Consider the following 25423-nt stretch of genomic DNA (forward strand, 5'->3'; position numbering starts at 1 on the left):
TTCAATATTCTGTCAAGTAGTTTACAACTCTTTCTAGACTTTAATTATTCCTTGTAAAGAGCCTCAAATTCAGCCATAGATGAGACATGAGAACTTAATTAAATCTTTTCTGGGAATATACACAGTCCTGCAGATGTGTGTCACAATCTAGGTTCCCAGGAATATTTCAGAGCTTTTCAAATACCATCTGAATATCTTGTTCTCAAGTGATTTTTAAACTTTTCTATTTGTGCATTTATTATGAATAGCCTTCTTTTAGCCTTAAATGGTAATGCCACCTCAAGTTACTGAGAAGTTAAAAAATTGCTGCATATATGCATACACAGAGTAATATATACCTGTATATTTGACAGAACCCTGGAGAGAGAATTGTGCACACAGAGTGAACTCTGAATCATGTGAGACAAAACAAATACGTACATCTCTCTGGTAGTGAGGCGTTTGGAGTGTTCCAAACTCATTCTTTTCCCTCTTTTCGCTACTAGGCTAATGGTTTTCACACACAGTTGCAAGGCTGTTGTTTTTCAAGGAGACCACAAAGCTGAATTTTAAAGAATGGGATTACGTCAAGTAAAAATGGCACAGTCTTCTATTCCTTCAGAGATTCAACCTTTTTTCTTTAAGTAAATACTCCTTGGATTTTTGTGAGCCTTTAGGTAATCTTCAAATATCTGAAAGGACTACATTTTAACAATTTTTATTGCCAGTGTTCTCTTTCCTCTTCTGGAGAAGTAGGTTTTTGGAAGTCCTTAATCCACCATTCTGAATTTGCTTTGGTACTATGTTTAATTTTTCTTAAAATTATTTAAGAAAAATAATTTTTTAAATAATTTCATTACTTAAAGTTACTAATATTTAAGAAATATTAGTTGCTAATATTTAAGAAAAATAAAAAATTATTTAAGAAAAGTAATGAATATTTTAAAAGTTTGTCAATGCTGTATATTTCTGAAGTACTTTCATATTACCATTATGAACTAGCTTTCCTTGAAATTTTATTAACTGGTTTTTTTTTTAGATTTGCTTTTAACTTTTTTTCTACCAATTTATTATTTGTTACTTTTCATCTTTTTTTTTTAGGATGTGATGTGTTCATTTGTTCCACATCAACTTGGAGTCTTCAAAGTGAAGCAGATGATAGAGATTATTGGTTTAGTGGCAGAAGAAGATTTGCAATCTTTATCGGTAAAATCTTTCCATCACGTATATTTAGCTTTCAACAGCATCTGTAAAGCTTCCACCAAGAAAGTTGTGATGAAATTTGATCCTGGTATGCTATTGTGTAATGCCCACCTGGCTTTGTTGTTACTGTTGTTAATTTAAGATTATTTTAATATACTAATTGCTTAATTACACACGCACATATATGTGAAAGAAGTGCTTTTAGCATTTCCCAACGACCGAGCTGCAACTATCAGGTCTAAAGACATATATATATGTATATATATAAAATAATGTGGTCTGACCCAGGAGTTCTCATCTTTTAACATGCATCAAAATCACCTAAAAGGCCTATTAAAACACATGTCATTGGCTTACATCCCAGCAATGATTATTAAGCTTGTCTGTGTTACGGCCCAAAGACTCACATTTTTACAATGTTCCCAGTAGATGCTGACACTGCCATTACTGCCATTCTGAGGATTGCGCTTTGAGTAGCACTGGTTTATTGATGTATACAGTTTATTTAATATTTTCATGGTTTTTATATTTTATTCTTCTCAGTTTTGTTGTTGAGGGAGTTTATAATATAAACTTTTTGACTATTCTATGGATTTACTTGTTGCTACTGTTTTATCTAATTCCTCATTATCTTTTATATGTTGAACCATATGAAGTTGCTGATATTCAACTGTTTTGGACCAACAAAAAATTTAGTTTCATATGGGTAAACCTAAATCCTTCAAGTTATCATATTTTATATTTTTATATATGCATTTTTATTATTCATATTTTATTATTTTGCTAAATTGTGTTGTGTAGGTCTTTTTTATTAATGATTTGTATTTTCCAAATGTGTTTAGGAGTTGAGCATTTAAGTTAGAATCAATTAACTAGTGTATTAATTAATTCATGGTTATTGTTTTTAAAGTTGAAATTAAAAATACCATCTATAAACTTATATTCAATTCTATAAAAGGTATATTGCCTTCGATCCGTAATCCCACGGGAAAGTTTGTGGTCAAAGACTTGGCAAAACGCAAGAATTATGCACCTGTAGCAATGCTTCAATCAGCCATGACACGCACTCACAATCATCGCTCATGTGAAGAGCCAGTGAAGGATATGCTATTAGCCTTTCCCAATGACCGAGCTGCAACTATCAGGTCTAAAGACCATCATAAACATTTCAGGTAACATGAAATATTAAAACCCTGAAATTTGGAAAAGCTTAATGGACAACATGACATGCAGAAGTTTCATCAGATCCTGCTGTATAACACTAATGATTGCAATAATAATAATAATAATAAAACTGCAATTATTTTTCATTTTTTTTTACATGGAGTGACATGGTTGTTGAATGCCACTGTGTTTGTTTTCAGTTAGAACCTCTTTTCACCTCAATATGTACTTGCCTGGAAGTGAATGGTATATAAAATGTTCTTAAAATATGCTATTGACAAGTATAGAAGAATAATACAAATAATCATCTTTGGAAATGTAACAGGTCCTCAGAGTAGTAATGTTTATTAAGTATGGTTGAAAGCTTGAGTTTATTTAAGCTAAAAAATAAAATTGTGTAAAACAGTCATGGTTATCATCATCATCATCATTATCATCATCATCATCATCCTCATCATCGTCATCTTTGTTTGACCCCCTCCAAAGGCACATTTTTAATAATCTTCCGCAAAGTGAACTTAAACCTCCCCAATTAGGATGATAAAAAGTGTTCAACCTCAGTTTATATTTATCCAAATCTCAAATAAATTACTAACTTTCCAATGGTTAGTGCGAAGTGAACCAGGCATCCCGACATGCTTATCTGGGCCTTGTGCCCAGGAATAGTTTTTACACATTTGAGACCGAAATAAGTTTTTTTATTTTTTTCTGCCTGCTTGTATGCTACTAGTAAAGTATCTAAACTTTATAATGGCTCTGGGCTTTCTGCACTTGTCTTTTTAGCTTTGGTTAGTCATTAAGCTCACTTAATTCTGCAGACATTTTCTTGCAATACCATTTGATTTTTAGGACATAATTGTTTTATTGTCTATGATAGGAAAACTCCAGGTTTTTCTATAGTCTATCTTATTATTTTACAAATTCCATCCAAATTAGCCTTTTTAAAAATTATTACTTGACAAGTACCATAAAACACAGAAACATAAAAACCGCTCAGACTCCATTTTAAATAATTGCCATATTATAGAAAAGAAAATTCTGTTTTTTCCTCTGGCTCATTCTGTTCACTCCCACCCTGCAGAGGTGGCTTCTAGCAATAATTTTTTATGTACTTTTTTCAACTCTTTCTTAAGGTTATACACATCTATATAGAGATATATCTATGTATCTACATATGTATATATGCATATATCTATATATGTATATAGAGATATAATGTGTTAATTTAATATTAACATTTGTTTCTGTCTCTCTGTATTAATCAAATGATCTAAAAATAGCAGAATTTTAAAAATAAGGCCAAGTATTTACTATTTATCCCCTGACCATAATTATTTTTCTCAATGAACACTTTTTCATATTAATAGTTAAGGCAGTATTTAGTCCTTATGTTTTCTGGCCAGCAATTAGTAACTTTAAGTAATGAAATAAGTTTTATAGTGTATTTACTTGTTGATAATTGTAATTTCTATTTCATTTTAATGCATTTTACCTTTTCAGTTTTTGAGAATAAAATAAGGGAGGGATTTTTGTCTAGTTTTTATTTACTGCAGTATGCCTTGTGCTTAGAACAGTGTCAGGCATAGAGTAGGCACTTGGTAAATATTTTTTGAATAAATAAATGAGGAAAAATATTTTAATTCCCTAGTAATTTTTGTCCCCTGTTCTTTGCATATTTTAAAAAACTTATCCTCCTTAAGCTGCAGAGATTACATTTCTAGATGTTTTTCTAAGGAGCTGATAAGGATTTAGATATGTTAATAGTCAGCTCTTTCTCATTTAAGGCATTTACACCACTACTTCTTTCCTTATCCTTCTCTCCTTGTTAGAGGTATCAGGACTTCAAATATATGTAGGAATTATTTCTAGGTTCTAAAGGTGGTTAAGTGTCTCAGATCTTGAAAGAAAATTTAAATATCAAAAATCGTCTTTGAACAACAAAGCATTTGTTTCCTGTCTTGTTTTTTCACTCTTAAAGAAATTAACACAATTAAAGCTGTATTACTGTAAACATTGAGGAATTGTTGAAGACAAGAAGAAAAATTAATTTTCATTTGACTTTGTGACTAATATCTTCATACTTATGTTTTTTTTTCTTTTTTTTCATTATACTTTAAGTTCTAGGGTACATGTGCACAACGTGCAGGTTTGTTACATATGTATACATGCACCATGTTGGTGTGCTGCACCCATTAACTTGTCATTTACATTAGGTATATCTCCTAATGCTATCCCTCCCCCATCCCTCCATACTTATGTTTTAATTACTGAGGGTGAATATCCTAATGATTAAGAACATTTGCTGAAGATTGAGGTAGACCAAAGCCAGAAGGTGTGAATACTTGCACATTTTTTTAATTGAAAATATATGGTGGGTAAAAAGGAAGAGCATAAACCCAGTTGAGTGAATATTAGATATAAAGTAATTTGCAGTTCTTTTATGAATTGTTTCCTCTATATAGGCTTATTGTTGATGGTTATTTCATAAGTTGTGAAGTTTAAAGGAAGTAGCATGTTTAGCAAAAAGATTCATTATTGTACATTTTTTTTCTGATTTTGATCATAATGATCTAAAAACAGTTAACTTTTAGGAAACACTAGTCAGATTCAGATCTAGTTTCTTGGAGTCTTATCTGTAATCTAGCAGTGTCCAAATTGCCTAACTGACTAATTCTTCAAAGATGGGTTTAGAATAGGCACCATTACATCCCAGTGACCTTACAACGGATTTTTTTTATTAGATTAAGAAAAAATAGGCTTCACTCTAGTTCTACATTCAATCATGTCTTGATATAGAATAGCATATGAGGGGAAGGACTAGAATCTGTCCTATTTGCCATTCCACATCCAACACCTGATATAGAAATTGGCTAGGAGGCTCTCAATAAATACTGATTGAACAAATGCATATATAAAAATATTAACATGACTTGCTTATATTGCAGGCCAATTTTCACAAAAGTTCCAAGATTTAACTATGTGAATCATGATTTTGCATATACTACATTTGAAAAACAGCAAAAGAAATTACATGAAAACTATTATGCAATGTATCTTAAATATTTAAGAAGTGTGCGCTTGCAGAAGAAACAAGCAGAGAGGTAATGTTCAGTTCCTCAAAAAATATGCAACAGATCATGGTGTCTACAGAGTCAGAATTTTTTTTTAACTCCTTGGTTTCTTTTTATTTTAGATGTTGTGAACTACATTTCAATACGTGATAAAAGCAAAACACTGAGCTGCTTTAACCACAATTATTTCTTTTGTTACCTTTTGACTTGGAATTGTCTTAGATGGGTTTCCCCAGAAGCAGATCTTGAGACAGGGATTCCAGTGCCTATGATTTATGGAGTGTGTGCTCTCAGGAGAAACCTGTACAGAATGAGGGAAGCAGAATAGGGAAGGAGTGACAGCTGAGGAAAAATGTATTTCAAATAAAGTTGACACTCAGGGTCTCTTGAGACTAAATTTTACCACAAAGTTGTTGCTGGCTTGAGCCAAAGGGGCTTGTCTTTTGTGTTCCATATCAGTCATTGGCTGTCCTTGGGTGTGGCAGGCATGAGCATAATTTCCTCGATGAGATGTTTGAGAAGGGAGTCTCCTCAGCAGAGGACAATTTTATGTGGATTAGTGCACCAGTCTGGTTAAGTGGATATGAGTGAGGCAGCAGCAATATGCACTATGGGAAAGGCTTGAATTTACAGATGCATTTTTTGAATGACTTGACCTCAATTACTGATTATTATTATTATTAATTTTATAGGGAGCGCATGTATTCATATGATGATACAGACATAGGCTTAGAGCCAGGATCAGGTCTAAAGTCACCCTCACTCTCAGAAGCGGAAATAGAAGAGGAGCTGTCTTCAGCAGCGAAATCAATCAGAGCGAATCGATTGTTAACCACCAGGAGTATAGCATCTCAGGAGGAAGAGTCCGTGAGAAGAAAGGCACGTGCAATGTTTTACATTTGGTTATTCCACGAGAATTCTTAAAATAGCTTTTGCTAATAATGAATAATTCTGGAAAAATATGATTTTTTACAGGTTCTCAAAGGACTTAAATCAGAACCATCCACTCCACAAGAAAAACATGATTGCAGCTTAATTTTGACACCAAAGCAAATTCATCAAGTAATTGTTGGTGAGAATACACAAAAACCTACTACAGCCTTTATTTTTTTATAAAAAAAGATTTCTTAAAGTGTAATTTATATTTCATAAAATTTAAAGTATGCAAGTATCAACTTTGGAAATATAAGAAGTCCTCAGAGTAGTCATAGTTATTAAGTATGACTGAGAGAGTGAACTTTAGTAAATTTGAAGTTATATAACCACCTTCGCAATTTAATTTTAGAATGCTGTCATCATTCTCATGCCCGTATGCAGTTACTCTCTATTTCTTTCTTTCTTTCTTTCTTTTTTTGAGACAGAGTCTCACTCTGTTGCTTAGGCTGGAGTGCAGTGGCATGATCTCGGTTCACTACAACTTCCACCTCCCAGGTTCAAGCGATTCTCCTGACTCAGTCTCTCAAGTAGCTGGGATTACAGGTGCAGCACCACCACATCCAGCTAAGTTTTTGTATTTTTAATTGAGATGGGGTTTCACCATGTTGGCCAGTCTGGTCTTGAACTTTTGACCTCAAGTGACCCACCAGCCTTGGTCTCCCCAAATGCTGGGATTACAGGGTGTGAGCCACCGCACCCCGCCCAGTTACTATTTCTACCCCTTGCCTCAGACAACCATTAATCAACTTTCTATCTCTATACAGTTGCCTATTCTGAAAATAAATGGAATCATACAATATCTAGCCTTTCATATATTGTTTCTTACACTTAGCATAATGTTTTTGAGGTTCACCCACGTGGTAGGTAGTATCAATATTTTGGTCCTTTTTCTATTGAAACAGCACCCCATTTTATGAGTATACCACACTTTGTTTATCAGTTCCCCAGTTGATGGACATTGAGTTGTTTTCAGTTTGAGGCTATGATCAATAATGCTGCTATGAACATTCACATAAAATTCTGATTTCTAGGAGTGGAATTGCTGGGTTGTACAATAAATTTATATCTAACTTAAAAAAAAACCCTCTAAAATGTTTTCCAAAGTGATTGCACAAAGTTGTAATCCTATCAGCAATGTAGAAGGGTTACAAGTTCTTCAACATTCTCACCAGCACTGTTATTTTCAGTCTTTTTGATTATAGACCTACTAGTGAGTATGAAATGTTATCTCATTGTGGATTTGATACTCATTTCCCTAAATGAATAATATGTTGAATATATTTTCATGTACTTACTTAGAGAAATGTCTATGTATGTCATATATAGTCTTTGGAGAAATGCCTTTTAAATTCTTTACCCATTTATTTATTTATTTATTTATTGCGACGGAGTCTCGCTCTGTCACCCAGGCTGGAGTGCAGTGGTGTGATCTCAGCTCACTTCAAGCTGTGCCTCCCGGGTTCATGCCATTCTTCTGCCTCAACCTCCCGAGTAGCTGGGACTACAGGCATCCGCCACCACACCCGGCTAATTTTTTGTATTTTTAGTGGAGACGGGGTTTCACTGTGTTAGCCAAGATGGTCTCCACCTCCTGACCTTGTGATCCACCCGCTTCGCCCTCCCAAAGTGCTGGGATTACAGGCGTAAGCCACCGTGCCCGGCCTCTTTGCCCAATTTTTTATTCAAATATTTGCTTTCTTATTATAGGAAATGTTCTGTGTATGTGTTTATCTGTAGCATAATGTAGATATGCCTGCAACTTGGATTCTTAGCTTAGTTCTCTCTGGAATTGTGTTTGTGTGCTTCAAGAACACCGTGTGTGCTATAGAGTAGGAAGGCTCTGTACTGAGACCAAACTGGGTTTGGTTCTGCAACCTACTAGTGCAGTGACATTAGGGTTTACCTCTATGGGTCTCAGTTTATTCATCTGTGAAATGGGAAGTGATAATATTGCCTACCCCATAGTATAATTGTGTGAACTGAGTGCCTTACACATAATAAGTGTTTAGAAAGTTTTAGTGAAAACACTTCATCCATAAGATGAGTATGCTGCATTAGAAAATGCTTAAAGTCTAATTGTAATTCCTTTATCCATTCAGTCATTTTATAAGTGTTAATTGAATGACCACCGTATACTAGACACAGTTCTGGGTTCTGGAGATACAGCAATGAAGAAAACAGACTGAGCCCCTGCTCTCATAGAGATTACATTTGGCTGGGGTGGGAGGGAGATAATAAACCTTTCCTTATATAATACATAATTGGTATACAAGGTATGAAGAAACATAAACCAGGTTAAGTAGATCGAGAATAATACAATGTTTTCATGGAGAGTCTCTTTTACCAGGTGGTTAGCATCTCTGAGAAGTATATTTGAGCAGAGACAGATACCTGTGTGAGGTAAAGACATGAGGCATCTGGGCTGACTGTGAGTTAGGAGAACAAGTGAAAACTCCTTTTTAACCTTGAAGAAGTGCTATACAATATACCCTTCTAGGTCTGTTTTCACCAAGTGATTGAAGGACAGTTATGATTAAAGAAGTAGTGGCTATAATGGTCTGAAGTGGGAGTTCTCATTTCATTCTAACCACAGTTAAGGTGGCCATGAGGGAGATGTGGACAAAGGATGATTGATTGGTGTAGATGGGCTGATTCTCTCTCTAGGGGGGAATTCAGCATATAAAACATGGAGAATGGTGGGAGAGAAGGAATGTAAAGGGGCACAAAATGTTTGGAGTGATAAATGTTCACTCTTTATTGTGGTGATTGTTTCACAGGTGTATACATATACGAACACTAATGAAATTCTATACTTTAAATATGTTCAGTTTACTATATGCCAGTTTTAACTAATTAAGCTGTTAAAGGCGGGGCAAAACTTAAAATTATTAAAATTGCTTTGATATAAAATCCTGGGCATTTTAAGGGGAAAACTTAAGCAATGGGTCATGGGAAATTTACCAGTTTCCGTAAATTATAGATAAGTGAACAAAATACTTGCACTAGTGGGAATAGAGGAGGTGTTGAAGTGTTGCAAATTAAGGTGCTAAGATAAGCTGTAGTGAATGGTTCTTATTTAGTCATATAATTTTTCATATAATTAGAATATATTTATATTGAATTGTAGCCAATAACGTCCAAACATTTAATCATGGTCATCTAGAAAAAAATGCTTACTTAATAATTCCTGATATTATTGTAAACATTTTTTAAAATTTCATTTTTATACAAATTGGTTGATCAAAATATATTTTGAAAACTTAAAAAGTAAATGAACTCATTTGCCATCTTTAAACTTAACAAAATACTTTTCATTTTTTTTCAGGGCCTTCTGTCCTTAACTTTGGTAATACTTGTGTGAACTCTCCAAATACTCATCTACTTCATGTTATTAATGTGCTACCTATGCATGTTTTGCTCCAGTTAGATACTGATTTAGAAGAACTTCAGAAGACCAACCAATTTTCATATGTGATTCCACCTACATCCAGTACTTATATTTCAATGGTGTTTGACTCTCCCACCATTGGAAAATTTTGGAAGTAGGAATTATTTTTGAATTTCTGCTTGTTAGAATCAAAGTGTACTTTTGTAGAATATGTATTTATTTTCCTGAATAATTGTATTGTATATTATATTTGTTCTCCAAACATAGAAGCTATATGTGCATCAATTTTTAGATATATAGATTGATAGTTTAGTAGCAATCTAATTATCTTTAATAATTAAAGTATTAATGCTAAGAATTGTGGATGTTAATCAATGCTATGTGCATTTTACATGTAGCTGAATTCTATAATCACAAATAACTATTATCAGTTAAATTTGGATGCTTTTGCTGCATTACAGGTCTTTCACCTTTAGAGTGAACAATGTACCCAGTGGACACATCCTAGTGATGGCAGTTGTCCAGCCAGTAACACTTGAGCTATCTTCTAATGAGCTAGTATTGAGACCACGAGGCTTCTTCATGAAAACATGTTTTCGGGGGACAGTTAGATTGTATAATCGTCAGAATTGTTGTGCTCAGTTTCAATGGCAACCCGTAAACACAGGAAGAGGGATAGCATTTTCTATTTGTCCAGCTAAAGGTAACGGTTTATTGTTTGTTTGATTTAGACATTTATTTTTTCATGTATTCATGTATTCTGGTATTAATTATTTATTGAGTGTGTACTGTGTACTGGTGCCAAGAGTATAGAAGTAAATCAGATACTGTCATCAGGGGTATTTATTTTTACAGATATAATATGATTTGGAAATATGGAACCCTTGTTAGGGTTCTCCAGAGAAACAGACCAACAGGGAGAGAGAGAGACAGAGAGAGAGAGATAAAGAGAGAGACATTTTAAGGAACTGGTTCTGGCTCACAGGTTGTGTGGTTGTGTGGCCTGGCAAGTTTGAAATTTGCAGGGCAGGGTGGTAGACTGGAGATACAGGGAAGAGTTGATGGTGGAGTCTTGAGTCCAAAGGCATTCTGGAGGCAGAATTTATTATTCCTCCTGGGACATCAGTCTTTTCTGTTAAGGCTTTCAAATAATTGGATGAGACCCACCCGCATTATGAAAGGTAATCTGCATGTTAATTAACTGATTGTGATAATTATTATACTATATATGCATATCAAATCATTATGTTGTACACCTTGAATGTATACAGTCTTTGTCAATTAACTGTTTCAAAAAGCCTACTGATTTAAGTGTTAATTACATCTAAAAAAACACTTTCACAACAACATCTGGACTGGAGTTTAACCAAATAACTGAGCCCTACAGCCTGGAGCAGTTGACAGATAAAATTGATCATCACAGATACTTATGGACAGAATAAATTTTGTTTAGTTTTAGTTAGATAATGATGATAATCTATGATTCAGAATGACATATTTTTCTAGTATGAATTCTTTTAGAAAGATCTAGAAATTACTTATAGCCAATATTTAATACAACTCATAAAATCCAATTAATAAAATTAAGAACTTTAAATAAGATGATTTTTAATTAATAGAAGACAATCTCAGATATACCATTTTTGACGTGCCCTGTATTTGTGAACCATCCTCTTAACCTTGTTTCTGCCATTCCCTGGAGTCTATAATTCCACATAGTATACCCGCTGTAACATGAACACTCGTAACTGCTAAACTGTGACTTATTTAGTAGCTTGTCAAATTTGGCAAACATCCTTGTGATGTGCTGTGAGGACCTCATGATGGCACAAGCTATCATTTAGGAAATAAGGTAGCAATTAAGAAGTTGAATGATCAATACGATATCTTTGTTTTATGTACATGTCGTGCCTTTCCAGCTAGATGAAAAGGCTGGATCTTTGTATCAATAGTGACCCATTTGGTACTTTATAACAGCCGAAGTCCAATTTTGCATGAATGGAAAGTAAAACAGACTTTGGATAATCTTAGCTGCTCGCTAGCTATTTTAACTTAAGCAAAGTACTCTATGAATACAAGTTTCCTCATCTGTAAAATGGAGAGATGACTACATCTCAAAGATTAATCGTGTGAGAAACTTCTCTAATGCCTGGCAAAGAGTAGGTGCCAAATAAATGGATAGCCATTTTATTACGAAAATTTTCTAAATCTGTTTGGAATTTTTTCCTGAAACGATCCTCAGAGTAATAACCTATCCTGCACCTTTCCATCCATCCTCATTAGAAAACCCTTGCTCCCTGTTTCCTTCCATCTTTCCTCCCTCCTTTGTTCCCTTTCTAGTTCCCTTCCCCTTCTCTCTCCCTCCCTCTTTAAGTCTAATTTAGCAACAGTAATTATTTAGGGTCTAAATAGAAATATACTATACTTCATATTTCAGACGAGTCCTGGTTTGTAGAAATCTTGCCTTAAACATATTTTCTTGTGAATATCAGTCATTTCCAAATCAGTATTTTACATAGCTCTAAAAGTGCTTGTAACAGGGAGTGTTATAAAAACAATCTTAAGTATTAAATTAAATTCACTTAATTTTACTGTGGATGTGTAGATAGAGATTTTGACAAATTTAACAAGTGGAACAGTAGGACAGTCCTTTCATTAGGTTTGGAGATCACTGACACAGCTATTTAATCTTCTTATTAATGTGGATTGATTTAACACCATTCTAGATCATAATTTGTTAAGTATCTGAAATATACTTTCATCAACATTTCACAGATTCACTTGACCGAGCTCTTTATCAATTTTAGTACTGAAAATACTGGATCCTGCCTCAATCTATTGAAATGCTGAGAGAGTAATTAGAGAAGAAAGAACATATTTCTGTACATTTAAGATATTTTAGATAAACCTTCTTCAGTTTGTTTGAACAGGTATCAAACAGTGGTTGTTGTATTATCAGCATTCCAGCTACAGGTGCTGACCAACCATCTGATATTGTGCTAAGAGTGTTAGAAAGCTCACTAGCCTATACTTCTCCTTGTATTAATATTTCTATATTCTAACTAGGGAGGAATGGGCTGGGCTTGCCTTATGGCTACCGTGGAAATGCAATGATGATACTTAATTTTTGTAAAAGAGAAGTGGGATTATGATATTATAAGCTGGAGTACCAGTTATGCTTCTTGTGGTCTTTCGAACTCTTATTTTTACAGGAGAGGTTTTTACATTTACTTTTATTTTCTTTGGTTGCTCATGACACCTCTTATAATTTTTAAACAAACAATTACCAAGGTACAAACACACAAAGATATTTAATTTCAAATAAAATTTTTGTGTAAGTAATGCCATTAGTACTTAAGTTCTTTTTAAGAATACAAAAATATAATCCTCAAATCTATCTCATATAGCATTGAAAAAAGTGTTTGTAATTTGTAGCATATACAGTTTTCCTTATGTTCCTTTCCTCAGAATATTTATATAATGATTACTCAATTTCATATTGTTTTTACCATTTTATGAACAGAAAGTGACTTTTTACCAAGCTATTTTTCTTGTGCTGTATCAGTTTTGCATCCTGGACAATACATTTAATCGTATACCTCTCTCTATATTTTTATAAACTGAAATGAATAATTCCAAATTAAAATTTATATTGTCTTTGTCCTTCTTCCCTGAGGCATGATAGGTTTTGTGTTTGTGTTTGATAGTGGATATTGTAAGGGGAGAATATAAGAGTGGATTGATATTTTCTTTTTTATTATTTTTGAGACAAAGTTTCACTGTTGTTGCCCAGGCTGGAGTGCAATGGCGTCATCTCAGCTCACTGCAACCTCCACCTCCCGGGTTCAAGCGATTCTCCTGCCTCAATCCTCCCGAGTAGCTGGGATTACAGGCATGTGCCACTACGCCTGGCTAATTTTGTATTTTTTAGTAGGGACGGAGTTTCTCCATGTTGGTCAGGCTGGTCTCGGACTCCTGACCTCAGGTGATCCGCCTGCCTCAGCCTCTCAAAGTGCTGGGATTACAGGCATGAGGCTCCGTGCCTGGCCAAGAGTGGACTGGTATTTTCTAAGACAGAATTCAATTCTAATTTGACGTTTTCTGTGGGTATTTTTCATGCTTCTGCTTGTTTTGTTTTGTTTTTGTCTGTTATCTTTATCCTTACTAAAACCTTGAATCACACAATCCATGAACTTGCTTTTGATCAATTCACTCCCACTCTCTTTCTCACTTCTCTCACTCCTTGGTTGTATGCAGTACCAGCTCTACAAGTCCCAGCCTTGCTCAATCCAGCTGAAGGGGAGAAGATCTAATTTATTTTTTCAATCCTCATAAATTTTTAACTGAGATACTCTCTCGAAACAAAAGTCAGAATAACAAAAGAAAAACTAGCAGAAATTTATTGATGCATGCTGTACTGATCACATAGGAGAGGCCTCAGTTCAAAAGTATCTCGCAAGGCAGTGGCTTAGAGGTCTTATTTAAATAGTATTTTAACAAAGAGCAATAAATCTTAGCATAGTAAGACAAAGGAGAATGCAGTTCCAGTCTTTTAAAAGGCAGAAAAATATAAGAAGGTAGATTTTACCATGGCAGCCGTAAGGCAAGCCCAGCCCATTCCTCCCTAGTTAGAATAGAGAAATATTAATACAAGGAAAAGTATAGGGTATTGAGCTTTTTAAACCTTAGCACAGTATCAAATGGTTGGTCAGGACCTATAGCTGGAATGCTGATAATACAACAACCACTGTTTGATACCTGTTGAAACAAACTGAAGAAGGTTTATCTAGAATATCTTAAATATACACCTAAAATCTGCTCCCAGATTTCTCTGGTGCCTGCTGATATCTTCTCTGGGGCAATAAGCAAGTGATGTCTCCAGTAAGGAAGGATTTACATCCCAACATCAGGCAAACAGAGGCTGAGGCCCAGCGTTCTCCTGTGTTTTTAATTTAACAATCTTGATATATTGGGGAGAAATACTTTGTTTTCCTTTACAGCCATCCAGTTTCTTTCCCATACCCCTGATATACTTAATATTCCTGAAGAAAAAATATATAACTGTGCTCATTGGAGGGAGAAAATTCTTCTCAAGCTGACCTGTCAATATGGATGTATAATTCTTTCACTGCTTTCAACTCTTCTCAGTGCACTAAGATGGCTTTATTTATAGGACTGAATCTTCTTTGCAGAAATTACTTCCCATCACAATCTTCCCCAAACCCCAAAGAACAGGAAAAAGCTGTTCCGTAACCTGACTTTTACATATTCCCCAGGATTTGTTTTTCTGCAGAATTCCTGATCATCTTTCATGTCACAATTCACATGCCACCTCCATATAATGAAGTTTCCTCTAGCTTTTTGGCTAATTTAATTTTTTTTTACCCTTTATTTCTGCTCCTATTATGCATTTGTTATGTCATCAACAATTATTTGTTTTTATATGTCTCTTATTTTGGCAGGCGTTGCTAAATCCATATCTGATGTTGGTTCCTCTTCCCAACAGGACCCTCATTTTGTTTAGGGCAACAATGTTCTCATCTGAAAAAACTCTTCCCCAAACCTCTTTTGCTATGGACATAAATTTTCTTTAGCTTCACCCTCCTCCTATGTACTTGAAACTGTTTCCCCAAGTATTTTTTACATGTATTATCATACTTATTTATTTGGACAATAAGACGTTTAATATCACAAACATATATGTGTGTATATATATGTTTGTGATTTTATATATATATATATAAAATTGCTCTCTTTGTCTTTCCAGCTTATTTAAAACAAAATTACATAAAGAAATAGCTATAAAAATATATTGTTGAGATTGTAACATAAATATACAATAAATATAACATTAGTACCACACAAAGGAGGAAAAGGGGAGTAAAGTTATGTAAGAGTAACAGTTCTACAAACAGCATAAAGGAGGAAATAATTACACAAATTAAAATGTCAGTGGAAAATATTCACTTAGTACCAAAGAACATAGTAAAGGTGGAATAAAGAATAAAAATACATGAGCCAAACATAAAACAAAATATAAAAGAGCAGATATAAATTCAAATATGTCAATTCTAGCACTAAATATGAAAGCATTAAACAAGTATCAAAAAGGCAAGGACTGTCTACTAGATATTAAAACAACAGCGAAAACTGAAATATCTACCACAAACAATCTACAAAAGTAGCTTAAATCCAGAGAAACAGGATAAAAGTAAGAGGATAAAAAACTTGCAAACAGGAAACATAAGAAAGCTGGAGTGATGATATAACAATTAGACAAAATATACATTTTTAAAAACTTTTATTTTAGGTTCAGGGGTACATGTGCAGGTTTGTTACATAGGAAAATCCGCCTGTCACATGGATTTGATGTACAGATTGACACTTAGTTAATAAGCGTAGTACCCAACAAGTAGTTTTCAATCCTCACCCTCCTCCCAACCTCCATCCTCAAGTAGTACGCAAAGTCTGTTGTCCCCTTCTTTGTGTCCGTGTGTATTCTATGTTTAGCTCCTAGTTATAAATGAGAACATGTAGTATTGATTTTCTGTTTCTGCATCAGTTTGCTTAGGATAATGGCTTCCAGCTACAATCAAGGTTGCCGCAAAGGCCATGATCACATTCTTTTTTATGGCTGTGTAGTATTCCATGGTATATATGTACCACATTTTCTTTATCCAGTCTAGTGTTGATGGGTGTTTAGGTTGATTTCATGTGTTTGCTATTGTTAATAGTGACAGACACATGCGTGTGTCATTATGGTAGAATAATGTATATTCCTTTGGCCATATACCCAATAATGGGATTGCTGGGTCAAATGGTATTTCTTTTTTAAATTATTGGTATTTTAAATTTTTATATTATTGGAGAAATACCAAACTGGTTTCCACAGTGGCTGAACTAATTTAAACTCCAACCAGCAGTGCATAAGTGTTCTGTTTTCTTTGTAACCTCAACAGCATTGGTTATTATTTGACTTTTTAGTAGTAGCCATTCTGACTGGTGTGAGATGGTATCTCATTGTGGTTTGGATTTACATTTCTCTAATAATTAGTGATGTTGAGAATTTTTATATGCTTGTTGGCTGCATGAATGTCTTATTTTGAGAAATGTCTGTTCATATCCTTTGCCCATTTTTTAATATTAGACTTTTGTCAGATACGTAGTTTGAAAATATATTTTCCCATTCTGTAGGTTGTATTTTTACTCTGTTGATAGTTAATTTTGCTGTATAGAAGCTCTTTAGTTTAATTAGGTCTCATTTGTCAATTTTCGTTTTTGTTGCAATTGCTTTTGGTGTCTTCATCATGAAATCTTTGCTAGGGCTTATCTCCAGAATGCTATTTCTTAGGTTATTTTCCAGGATTTTTAGTTTTAGGCTTTACATTTTAATCCGTAAGGCATCTTGAGTTGATTTTTGTATGTTGTGTAAGGAAAGGGTCTAACTTCAATTTTCTGCATATGGCTAGCCAATTATCCTAGCACTATTTGTTGAATAGGGAGTCCTTTCCCTATTGCTTGTCTTTGTCAATTTTGTCAAAGATCAGATCATTGTAGATGTGTGGCTTTATTTCTGGACTCTCTAGTCTGTTCCATTGGTCTATGTGTCTGTTTTTCTACCAGTACCAAGCTGTCTTCATTACTGTATTCTTGTAGTATAGTTTGAAGTTGGATAATGTGATGCCTCCAAGTTTGTTCTTTTGGTTAGGATTGTCTTGGCTATTTGGGCTCTTTTTATGGTTCCATATGAATTTTAAAATAGTATTCTAATTCTGTAAAGAATGTCAGTGGTAGTGTGATAGGAATAGCATTGAATCTGTACATTGCTTTGGTCATTTTAACAGTATTGATTCTTTCAATTCATGAGCACAGAATATTTTTCTATTTGTTTGTGTCATCATTGATTTCCTTCACTAACGTTTTGTAATTCTCATTGTGGAGATCTTTCACCTCCCTGGTTAACTGTATTTCCAGGTGTTTTATTCCTTTTGAGGCTATTGTGAATGGGATCACGTTCCTGATTTGGCTCTCAGCTTAGACATTGTTGTTGTATAGAAAAGCTACTGATTTTTATACATTGATTGTGGATCCTGAAGCTTTGGTGAAGTTGTTTATCCAATCTAGGTGTATTTGGGCAGAGACTATGGGGCTTTCTAGGTATAGAATCATATCATCTAAAAACAGAGATAGTTTGACTTTATCTCTTCCTATTTGGATGTCTTTTATTTATTTCTGTTGCTTGATTGCTCTGGCTAGGACTTCTAGCACTACACTGAATAGAAGTCGTGAGAATAGAAATTCTTGTTTTGATCTAATTTTAAAGATAAATACTTCCAGCTCTTTCCTGTTCAGCATGATGTTGGCTGTGGGTTTATCATAGATGGCTCTTATTATTTTGATCTTATTATTTTGAGATGTGTTTCTTCAATGCCTAGTTTATTGAGGGCTTTTAAACATGAAGGGATGTGGAATTATATTGAAAGCCTTTTCTGCATCTATTGAGATTATTATGTGTTTTATATTGTTAGTTCTATTTATGTGATGGATCACATTTATTGATTTGTGTATGTTGAACCAACCTGTGTCTCTTGGGATAAAGCCTACTTGAACATGGTGGATTAGCTTTCTGATGTGCTGTTGGATATGGCTTGCTAGTAATTTGCTAAGAATTTTTGCATTTATGTCCATCAAGGATATTGGCCTGAAGTTTTCTTTTTTGTTGTATTTCTGCCAGGTTTTGGTATTAGAATGATCCTGACCTTGTTGAATGAGTTAGGGAGGAGTCACTCCCCCTCAATTTTTTAGAATAGTTTCAGTAAGAATGGTGCCAGCTCTCTTTTATACATCTGGTAGAATTTGGCTGTAAATATTTTTGGTTCTGGGCTTTTTCTGGTTGGTAGGGTTTCCACTACTGATTAAATTTCAGAACTCAATACTGGTCTGTTCAGGGTTTCACTTTCTTTCTGGTTCAATAATGGGATGTTGTATGTTTCCAGGAATTTATCTATTTCTTGTAGGCCTTCTATTTTTGTGTACAGAAGTGTTTGTAATATAAGTTTTTTTTTTGTATTTCTGTGGGGTATGTGTTAATGTCCCCTTTATCATTTTGGATTGCATCCATTTGGATCTTCTCTTTTTTTCTTTCTTACTCTAGCTAATGGTCCATCAATCTTATTTATTCCTTCAAATAACCAGTTCATGGATTTGTTTATATTTTGTATGGTTTTCCATGTCTCAATTTCATTCACTTCAGCTGTGATTTTGGTTATTTCTGGTCTTCTGTTAGCTTTGGGGTTGGTTTGCTGTTTTTCTAGTTCCTCTAGTTGTGATGTTTGGTTGTTAATTTGAGACCTTTCTAAGTTTTCAATGTGGGTGTTTAGCACTATAAAATTTCTGCTTAATACTGTATTAGCTGTGTCCTAGAGAGTCTGCTATGTTGTATTTTTTTCTCATTAGTTATAAAGAAATTTTTGATTTCTCCTTAATTTCATTTTTTACCCAAAAGTCATTCAGGAGCAGGTTGTTTAATTTCCATTTAATTATATGGTTTTGAGCAACCTTCTTAGTGTTGATTTCTATTTTTATTGTGCTGTGGTCTGATGGTGTTTTGTTTGATTTTGTTTTAATTTACTGATAATTTTTCTGTGGCCAATTGTATGGTCAGTTTTAGAGTATATGCCATGTGCAGATGAGAGGAATGTATACTCTGATGTTTGGGAGTGGAGAGTTCTGTATATGTCTGTTAGGTCCATTTGGTTAGGTTTTTGAGTTTAGGTCCCAAATATCTTTGTTAGTTTTCTGCCTCAGTGGTCTGTCTGATAATGTCAGTGGGATGTTGATGTCTCCCATTATTAGTGTGTTTATCTAAGTCTCTTTGTAGGTCTCAAAGAACCTGTTTTATAAATCTGGGTGCTCCTGTTTTGGGTACATATACAAAGGCTTTTCTCAGCACTCCTGGGCTGTGTGCTGTAACTCTGGGAGCTGGTAGTGGGCCCCAGGTTTGTTCTCTGGCCCCTCAAGATTAGGAACATCCGTGCTGGAGGGACTGAGGTGTTCCTGGTCTGCTGGCCACAACATTCCTATTGGGGGTGCTGTCAAAAGCACCTCATCGGGGCCAGAGTGGTGGGATGCACTTGTACTAGCAGTGGTGGTGTAGTGGGGTGCACATGGACACTAATGCCAGCAGGGGAGGAGAGGGGAGATCTGCCTGCACACATGCCCTGGCAAAGCAGTGGAACAAGTTGTGGGTGAGTACATGCCAGCAAAGTGGCAGGGGAAGGCTGTGATGGGGGGAGAGTGCAGGTGGGCTGGTACATTTCAGTGGAAGCTGGTCTGCTATAGTTCCTTGATGGTCAGGCACAGTCTGACAGTGAAGGAGCTATGATAAGGGCCCCCAGGAAGCACCCTGGTTGGGCATCCAAGGCTGTGGTGCAAGCAGGCATGGCCAGACTAGGGCTACTGGAAATGACAGTAGACAGGAAGTTGCTCAGATCAGACTAGTCCTGTCCTATGAGCAAGACAGCCCTGCTCTGCCCAAGTCTAATAGTTATCCAAAGGCTAAATTATTCTAGAGGATCACTGCAAGCCTTGGAGTATGGGGATCCCAAGTTGTGCTCAACTGTGGCAGTTCCCATGCCAAACCCTCGGGGCTCTACACAGCCTGGAGTCCTGCCCCTTCCTCCTAAGTGGCTCTCCCTGCCATCATTAGCTTATTTAATCCCCACAATGTGATTCTCTCAGTTAAATACAATTGTTATCTCCATTTTACATGTAATTAAACTGAGCTACAGAGCAATTAAGGAAATTGCCCATGGTCTCAGGTAGTAAGTACCAGTTCTGAAATTTGAACTAGGAAGACCTTAGAATTTGTGCTCTTTTGGGGTTGCTCTTCTTGAGGAGTATCTTTGTGGTGTTCTCTGTATTTCCTGAATTTGAATGTTGGCCTGTCTTGCTAGGTTGGGGAAGTTCTCCTGGATAACATCCTGAAGTGTGTTTTCCAACTTGGTTCCATTCTTCCCGTTGCTTTCACGTACACCAGTCAAATGTAGGTTTGGTCTTTTCACATAGTCCCATATTTCTTGGAGGTTTTGTTCATTCCTTTTCATTCTTTTTTCTCTAATCTTGTGTTCGTACTTTATTTTATTAAGTTGATCTTCAAACTCTGATATCCTTTCTTCTGCTTGATGGATTCGGCTGTTGATACTTGTGTATGCTTCACAAAGTTCTCGTGCTGTGTTTTTCAGCTCCATCAGGTCATTTATGTTCTTCTCTAAACTGGTTATTCTAGTTAACAGTTCCTCTAACCTTTTATCAAGGTTCTTAGCTTCCTTGCATTGGGTTAGAACATGCTCCTTTAGCTCAGAGGAGTTTGTTATTATCCGCCTTCTGAAGCCTACTTCTGTCAATTGGTCAAACTCATTCTCCGTCCAGTTTTGTTCCCTTGCCGGCGAGGAGTTGTGATCCTTTGGAGGAGAAGAGGCATTCTGGTTTTTGAAATTTTCAGCCTTTTTGCACTGATTTTTTCTCATCTTCATGGATTTATGTACCTTTGGTTTTTGCCATTGGTGACCTTTGGATGGAATTTTTGTGTGGACATCCTTTTTGTTGATGTTGGTGCTATTGCTTTCTGTTTGTTAGTTTTACTTCTAACAGTTAGGCTCCTCTTCTGCAGGTCTGCTGGAGTTTGCTGGGGGTCCACTCCAGACCCTGTTTGCCTGGGTATCACCAGCAGAGGCTGCAGAACAGCAAAATTGCTGCCTGCTCCTTCCTCTGGCAGCTTTGTCCCAGAGGGGCACCCGCCAGAAGCCAGTCTAAGCCCTCCCGCATGAGGTGTCTGTTGACCCCTGCTGGGAGGTGTCTTCCAGTCAGCAGGCACGAGGGTCAGAGACCCACTTGAGGAGGCAGTCTGTCCCTTAGCAGAGCTCGAGCACTGTGCTGGGACATCTGCTGCTCTCTTCAGAGCCGGCAGGCAGGAAAGTTTAAGTCTGCTGAAGCTGTGCCCGCAGCTGCCTCTTTCCCCAGGTGCTCTGTCCCAGGGAGATGGGAATTTTATCTATAAGCCCCTGACTGGGGCTGCTGCATTTCCTTCAGAGATGCTCTGCCCAGAGAGGAAGAATCTAGAGAGGCAGTCCAGCTACAGCAGCTTTGCAGTGCTGCTGTGAGCTCTGCCCAGTCTAAACTTTCTGGAGGCTTATTTTACACTGTGAGGGGAAAACAGCCTCCTCAAGCCTCAGTAATGGCAGACGCCCCTCCCCCCACTAAGCTCCAGTGTCCCAGGTCGACTTCATACTGCTGTGCTGGCAGTGAGAATTTCAAGCCAATGGATCTTAGCTTGCTGGGCTCTGTGGGGGTGGGATCCGCTGAGTGAGACCACTTGGCTCCCTGGCGTCAGCCCCTTTCCAGGGGAGTAAACCTTTCTGTCTCACTGGCATTCCAGGTGCCACTGGGGTATGAAAAAAAACTCCTGCAGCTAGCTTGGTGTCTGCCCAAATGGCCACCCAGTTTTGTGCTTGAAACCTAGGGCTCTGGTGGCATAGGCACCTGAGGGAATCTCCTGGTCTATGGGTTGCGAATACCATGGGGAAAGTGTAGTGTCTGGGCTGGAATGCACCATCCCTCACGGCAAGGTCCGTCATGGCTTCACTTGGCTAGGGGAGGGAGTTTCCCAACCACTTGTGCTTCCCAGGTGAGGTGACACCCCACCCTGCTTCGGCTTGCCTTCTGTGGGCTGCACCCACTGTCTAACCAGTCCCAGTGAGATGAACCGGGTACCTCAGTTGGGAATGCAGAAATCACCCACCTTCTCCATTGATCTCGCTGGGAGCTACAGACCAGAGCTGTTCCTATTCGGCCATCTTGCCTGGGAATTCAAATTTGTGCTCTTTTAACCACCATGATATATGATACCTTTTTACATCGAGGAAGGCCACATGGTAAGGAATGTTAATATGGGAAGCTAGCAGGAGCTCACTGGTCTTTGAAGGCACTGTCAACCTATTAAGACAGATCTGGAATACCTATCCTTGGGATTTTAATTGCATAAGATAAACTCTTACCTACCTAATCCACTGAAGCAGGACTTTTTGTTATTTACATTCAAATGTAATCTTGATGGACCCTGATTAAGCTGATGGCACTTCCATAACCAGTTCTCTTCTTTTTATAAATTAATGTGCCTAACAGAGTGTTGGCATTCAAGAGTATTAAAAATATCTGATATTAGGTGCTTTCCGGGCATCATACACTATGTTACTCCCCGTACATATGTTGTTATCTCCCTATGTGGCCACTGCAAAACTAAGAGGGAGGTAGGCAGTATATAGTTTTTAAGATTTAGAAAACTTCCATTTCATGACAGTCAACCTGATCCAAGGCAAAGTTTTCTTGTGATGGTAATTGATTTCTTTCATTCAGTATCCTGTGCCTTTGAATCTCAGGGGCTTCTCCCTTTCCGAAGGAAGAACATCTAAGTTATTGTTTCCATTAAGTAATATTTTCCTTTCTCCAAAGGAAATGATGAATTTAAACAGATAAAACAGCTCACTCCAAATGTACCTGATACCACATAAGTTCTCAATGTATTTGAATTATAGCAATGTGTTAATTACTGATAGCTAAATCAGAAGCTACATCTCTAGGGATGTATGTATTTCAAAAAAATTCTGTGGTAATGATAATTCTTCCTTCTGAAAGCTGAATGAATGATGCTGACAAGTATTCCAGAATGTCAGGAAACATGTGTGGGCAATTTGGTTAGGAATCACAAATGATTTTCTACTGTCTATATGTAAATTTATCTCTAATCATAGAGTGTTTGCTTCATTGTTAAATTTTCTATTGTTTTCCAAATATTGGCATATTTTTTCATATATTTTATTTGCCTATTAAAATTGAAAAATAAGGCAGGCATTTTCTATTTTAATCAAACCCTATAGGTCAATACTCATTTGATAATATCTCACTTAGCGTTTTTCTGTTTTTGGAGTTTAATTTTAATAGTTTATTTAATGCAATCACATTTTTACCTTAACTCTTATTTTGGATATTAACAAAAAGAAATACAATTAAAATGTGGAAAATGTCTTATTTTCTCTCTACATTTTCTGTAGGCACTGTTGAAGCATATTCCTCACTGGAATGTGAAGTAACATGGCAGCAGGGCTTCAGTTCTCCAGAAGAAGGAGAATTTATTCTTCATGTCTTTCAAGGAAACGCGTTGAAGCTAAAATGTGTTGCACATGTAATTATTTTCCTTGAACATGGTTTTTGTTTTGAGGGCTATGAATTGGTTGGGTATACACTGGTGTATATAGTTACCTATATCTAGAATTAACTGTAAAACCCAAGACTTTCATGCAACAGTACTAGTTTTTTTGTTAGAGCCTCTATAAATATGTAATATCATCATGGGAGCCATTGAAATGAAATTATTTTATTAAGAGACACAAAAAGTATTTTCAGAGAATATACTTGATGGATTAAAAATGTGAGTAGAGGGAAAGCTGTAATATGCAATTTTAACCTTTTTCTGGTACATCCAGAGGGCCTTAACTTCATGACTCAATCACCAAGCATGATTTTATATGTGTACCAAATTTCCCACTCAATGTTCTTAGAAATATTAAAGAAGCCAAATGCTCTTTTACTAAACCCCATCTATATTTCTAGGACATGATGATACTCTCACATATTTCAGCTGTGGAGGAGTTTTTAGCCTCAAGAGATGAGAAATTCATCTACTTTTAGTGATGGCAAGTGACAGAACTCAGTATGGTTTTTCTTCTAAGCCTAAAATAAGCTGGGTCCTACTGCTTTTCATTATGTGTAAATTAGTTTTATTTTTTAAAAACTTTCTATTGAAGTATAACATGCATATGTATATGTATATGTAGAGAAACATGAAGTGATTAAATAAAATATTCATTTGTTTGTCATTCATATACGAAGGCCTGATTGGTCTGTTTACTCTTCTGTTAGTTTTGTTTGAAAATTTATTATTCCAATTACCTGGATAATATTCTTCAAATAAATGTAATTATAGAGTATATTAAAACCTATGACAATAACAAATAATATTTCATAAGTGAAGACAATAGGGTCTGATATAAAGAACACATAATGAGAAGTTGGAAAACTTGGATTCTAGTTCCTCTTTGGCTACTGCTTGCTTTCCTGAAAAATCGAAGAGGTGGATGATACCAACATTTCCAAAAATCAGTCTATGTTGCACTAGTTCTGTGAGGTGCTTTGTGTGAGATGAGGAGGGGGAGTCCTGACCTTAAGTAATTCTGTGAATCCCCATTTTTCGATAAGCAAAGTGCTCATTATCAGTATGTTAAGCCCCATGAGTAGACTTCTAGTAGAAACATGCCTGAATAATTTCATTTGACACCTTCTTTTCCATACTTAGGTGAGCCTTCAACTCTTTCCTTTTGCACTGCACATGGTAACACCTTGTACATAGTTGTTTAGATACTGTCTAAGATCCCTTTCAGTGATTAATCTACACAGTTCTTAGTCATGGGTTTACTTTCTTAATAGAATTATCTTATTCCTCTTGCCTTACCTAGTTTGGGAGTATATTTTAAATATTCCATTCAGTTTCCTTTCCCTTAAGCACTCCACAAAATCTGGTAACACTTTTTATTTTCAAAGTCACTATGAAGCTGAAAAAAATTGTGTC

General features: G+C 35.9%; 1 protein-coding gene across 1 annotated transcript in view; it reads left to right on the top strand.

Annotated features, from left to right (window-relative positions):
- CFAP47 (cilia and flagella associated protein 47) overlaps positions 1 to 25423 on the top strand; it is a 469679-nt gene that overhangs the window by 45748 nt on the left and 398508 nt on the right. The window contains exons 9-16 of the mRNA XM_019019001.4: positions 1081 to 1270; positions 2141 to 2354; positions 5292 to 5447; positions 6110 to 6296; positions 6393 to 6489; positions 9679 to 9895; positions 10203 to 10444; positions 23850 to 23980. Coding sequence (XP_018874546.3) covers positions 1081 to 1270; positions 2141 to 2354; positions 5292 to 5447; positions 6110 to 6296; positions 6393 to 6489; positions 9679 to 9895; positions 10203 to 10444; positions 23850 to 23980 — 1434 coding nt within the window. The remainder of the gene's footprint in view (positions 1 to 1080; positions 1271 to 2140; positions 2355 to 5291; positions 5448 to 6109; positions 6297 to 6392; positions 6490 to 9678; positions 9896 to 10202; positions 10445 to 23849; positions 23981 to 25423) is intronic.

This window comes from Gorilla gorilla, chromosome X (genome assembly GCF_029281585.2).
Source record: "Gorilla gorilla gorilla isolate KB3781 chromosome X, NHGRI_mGorGor1-v2.1_pri, whole genome shotgun sequence".
Taxonomy (NCBI): domain Eukaryota; kingdom Metazoa; phylum Chordata; class Mammalia; order Primates; family Hominidae; genus Gorilla; species Gorilla gorilla.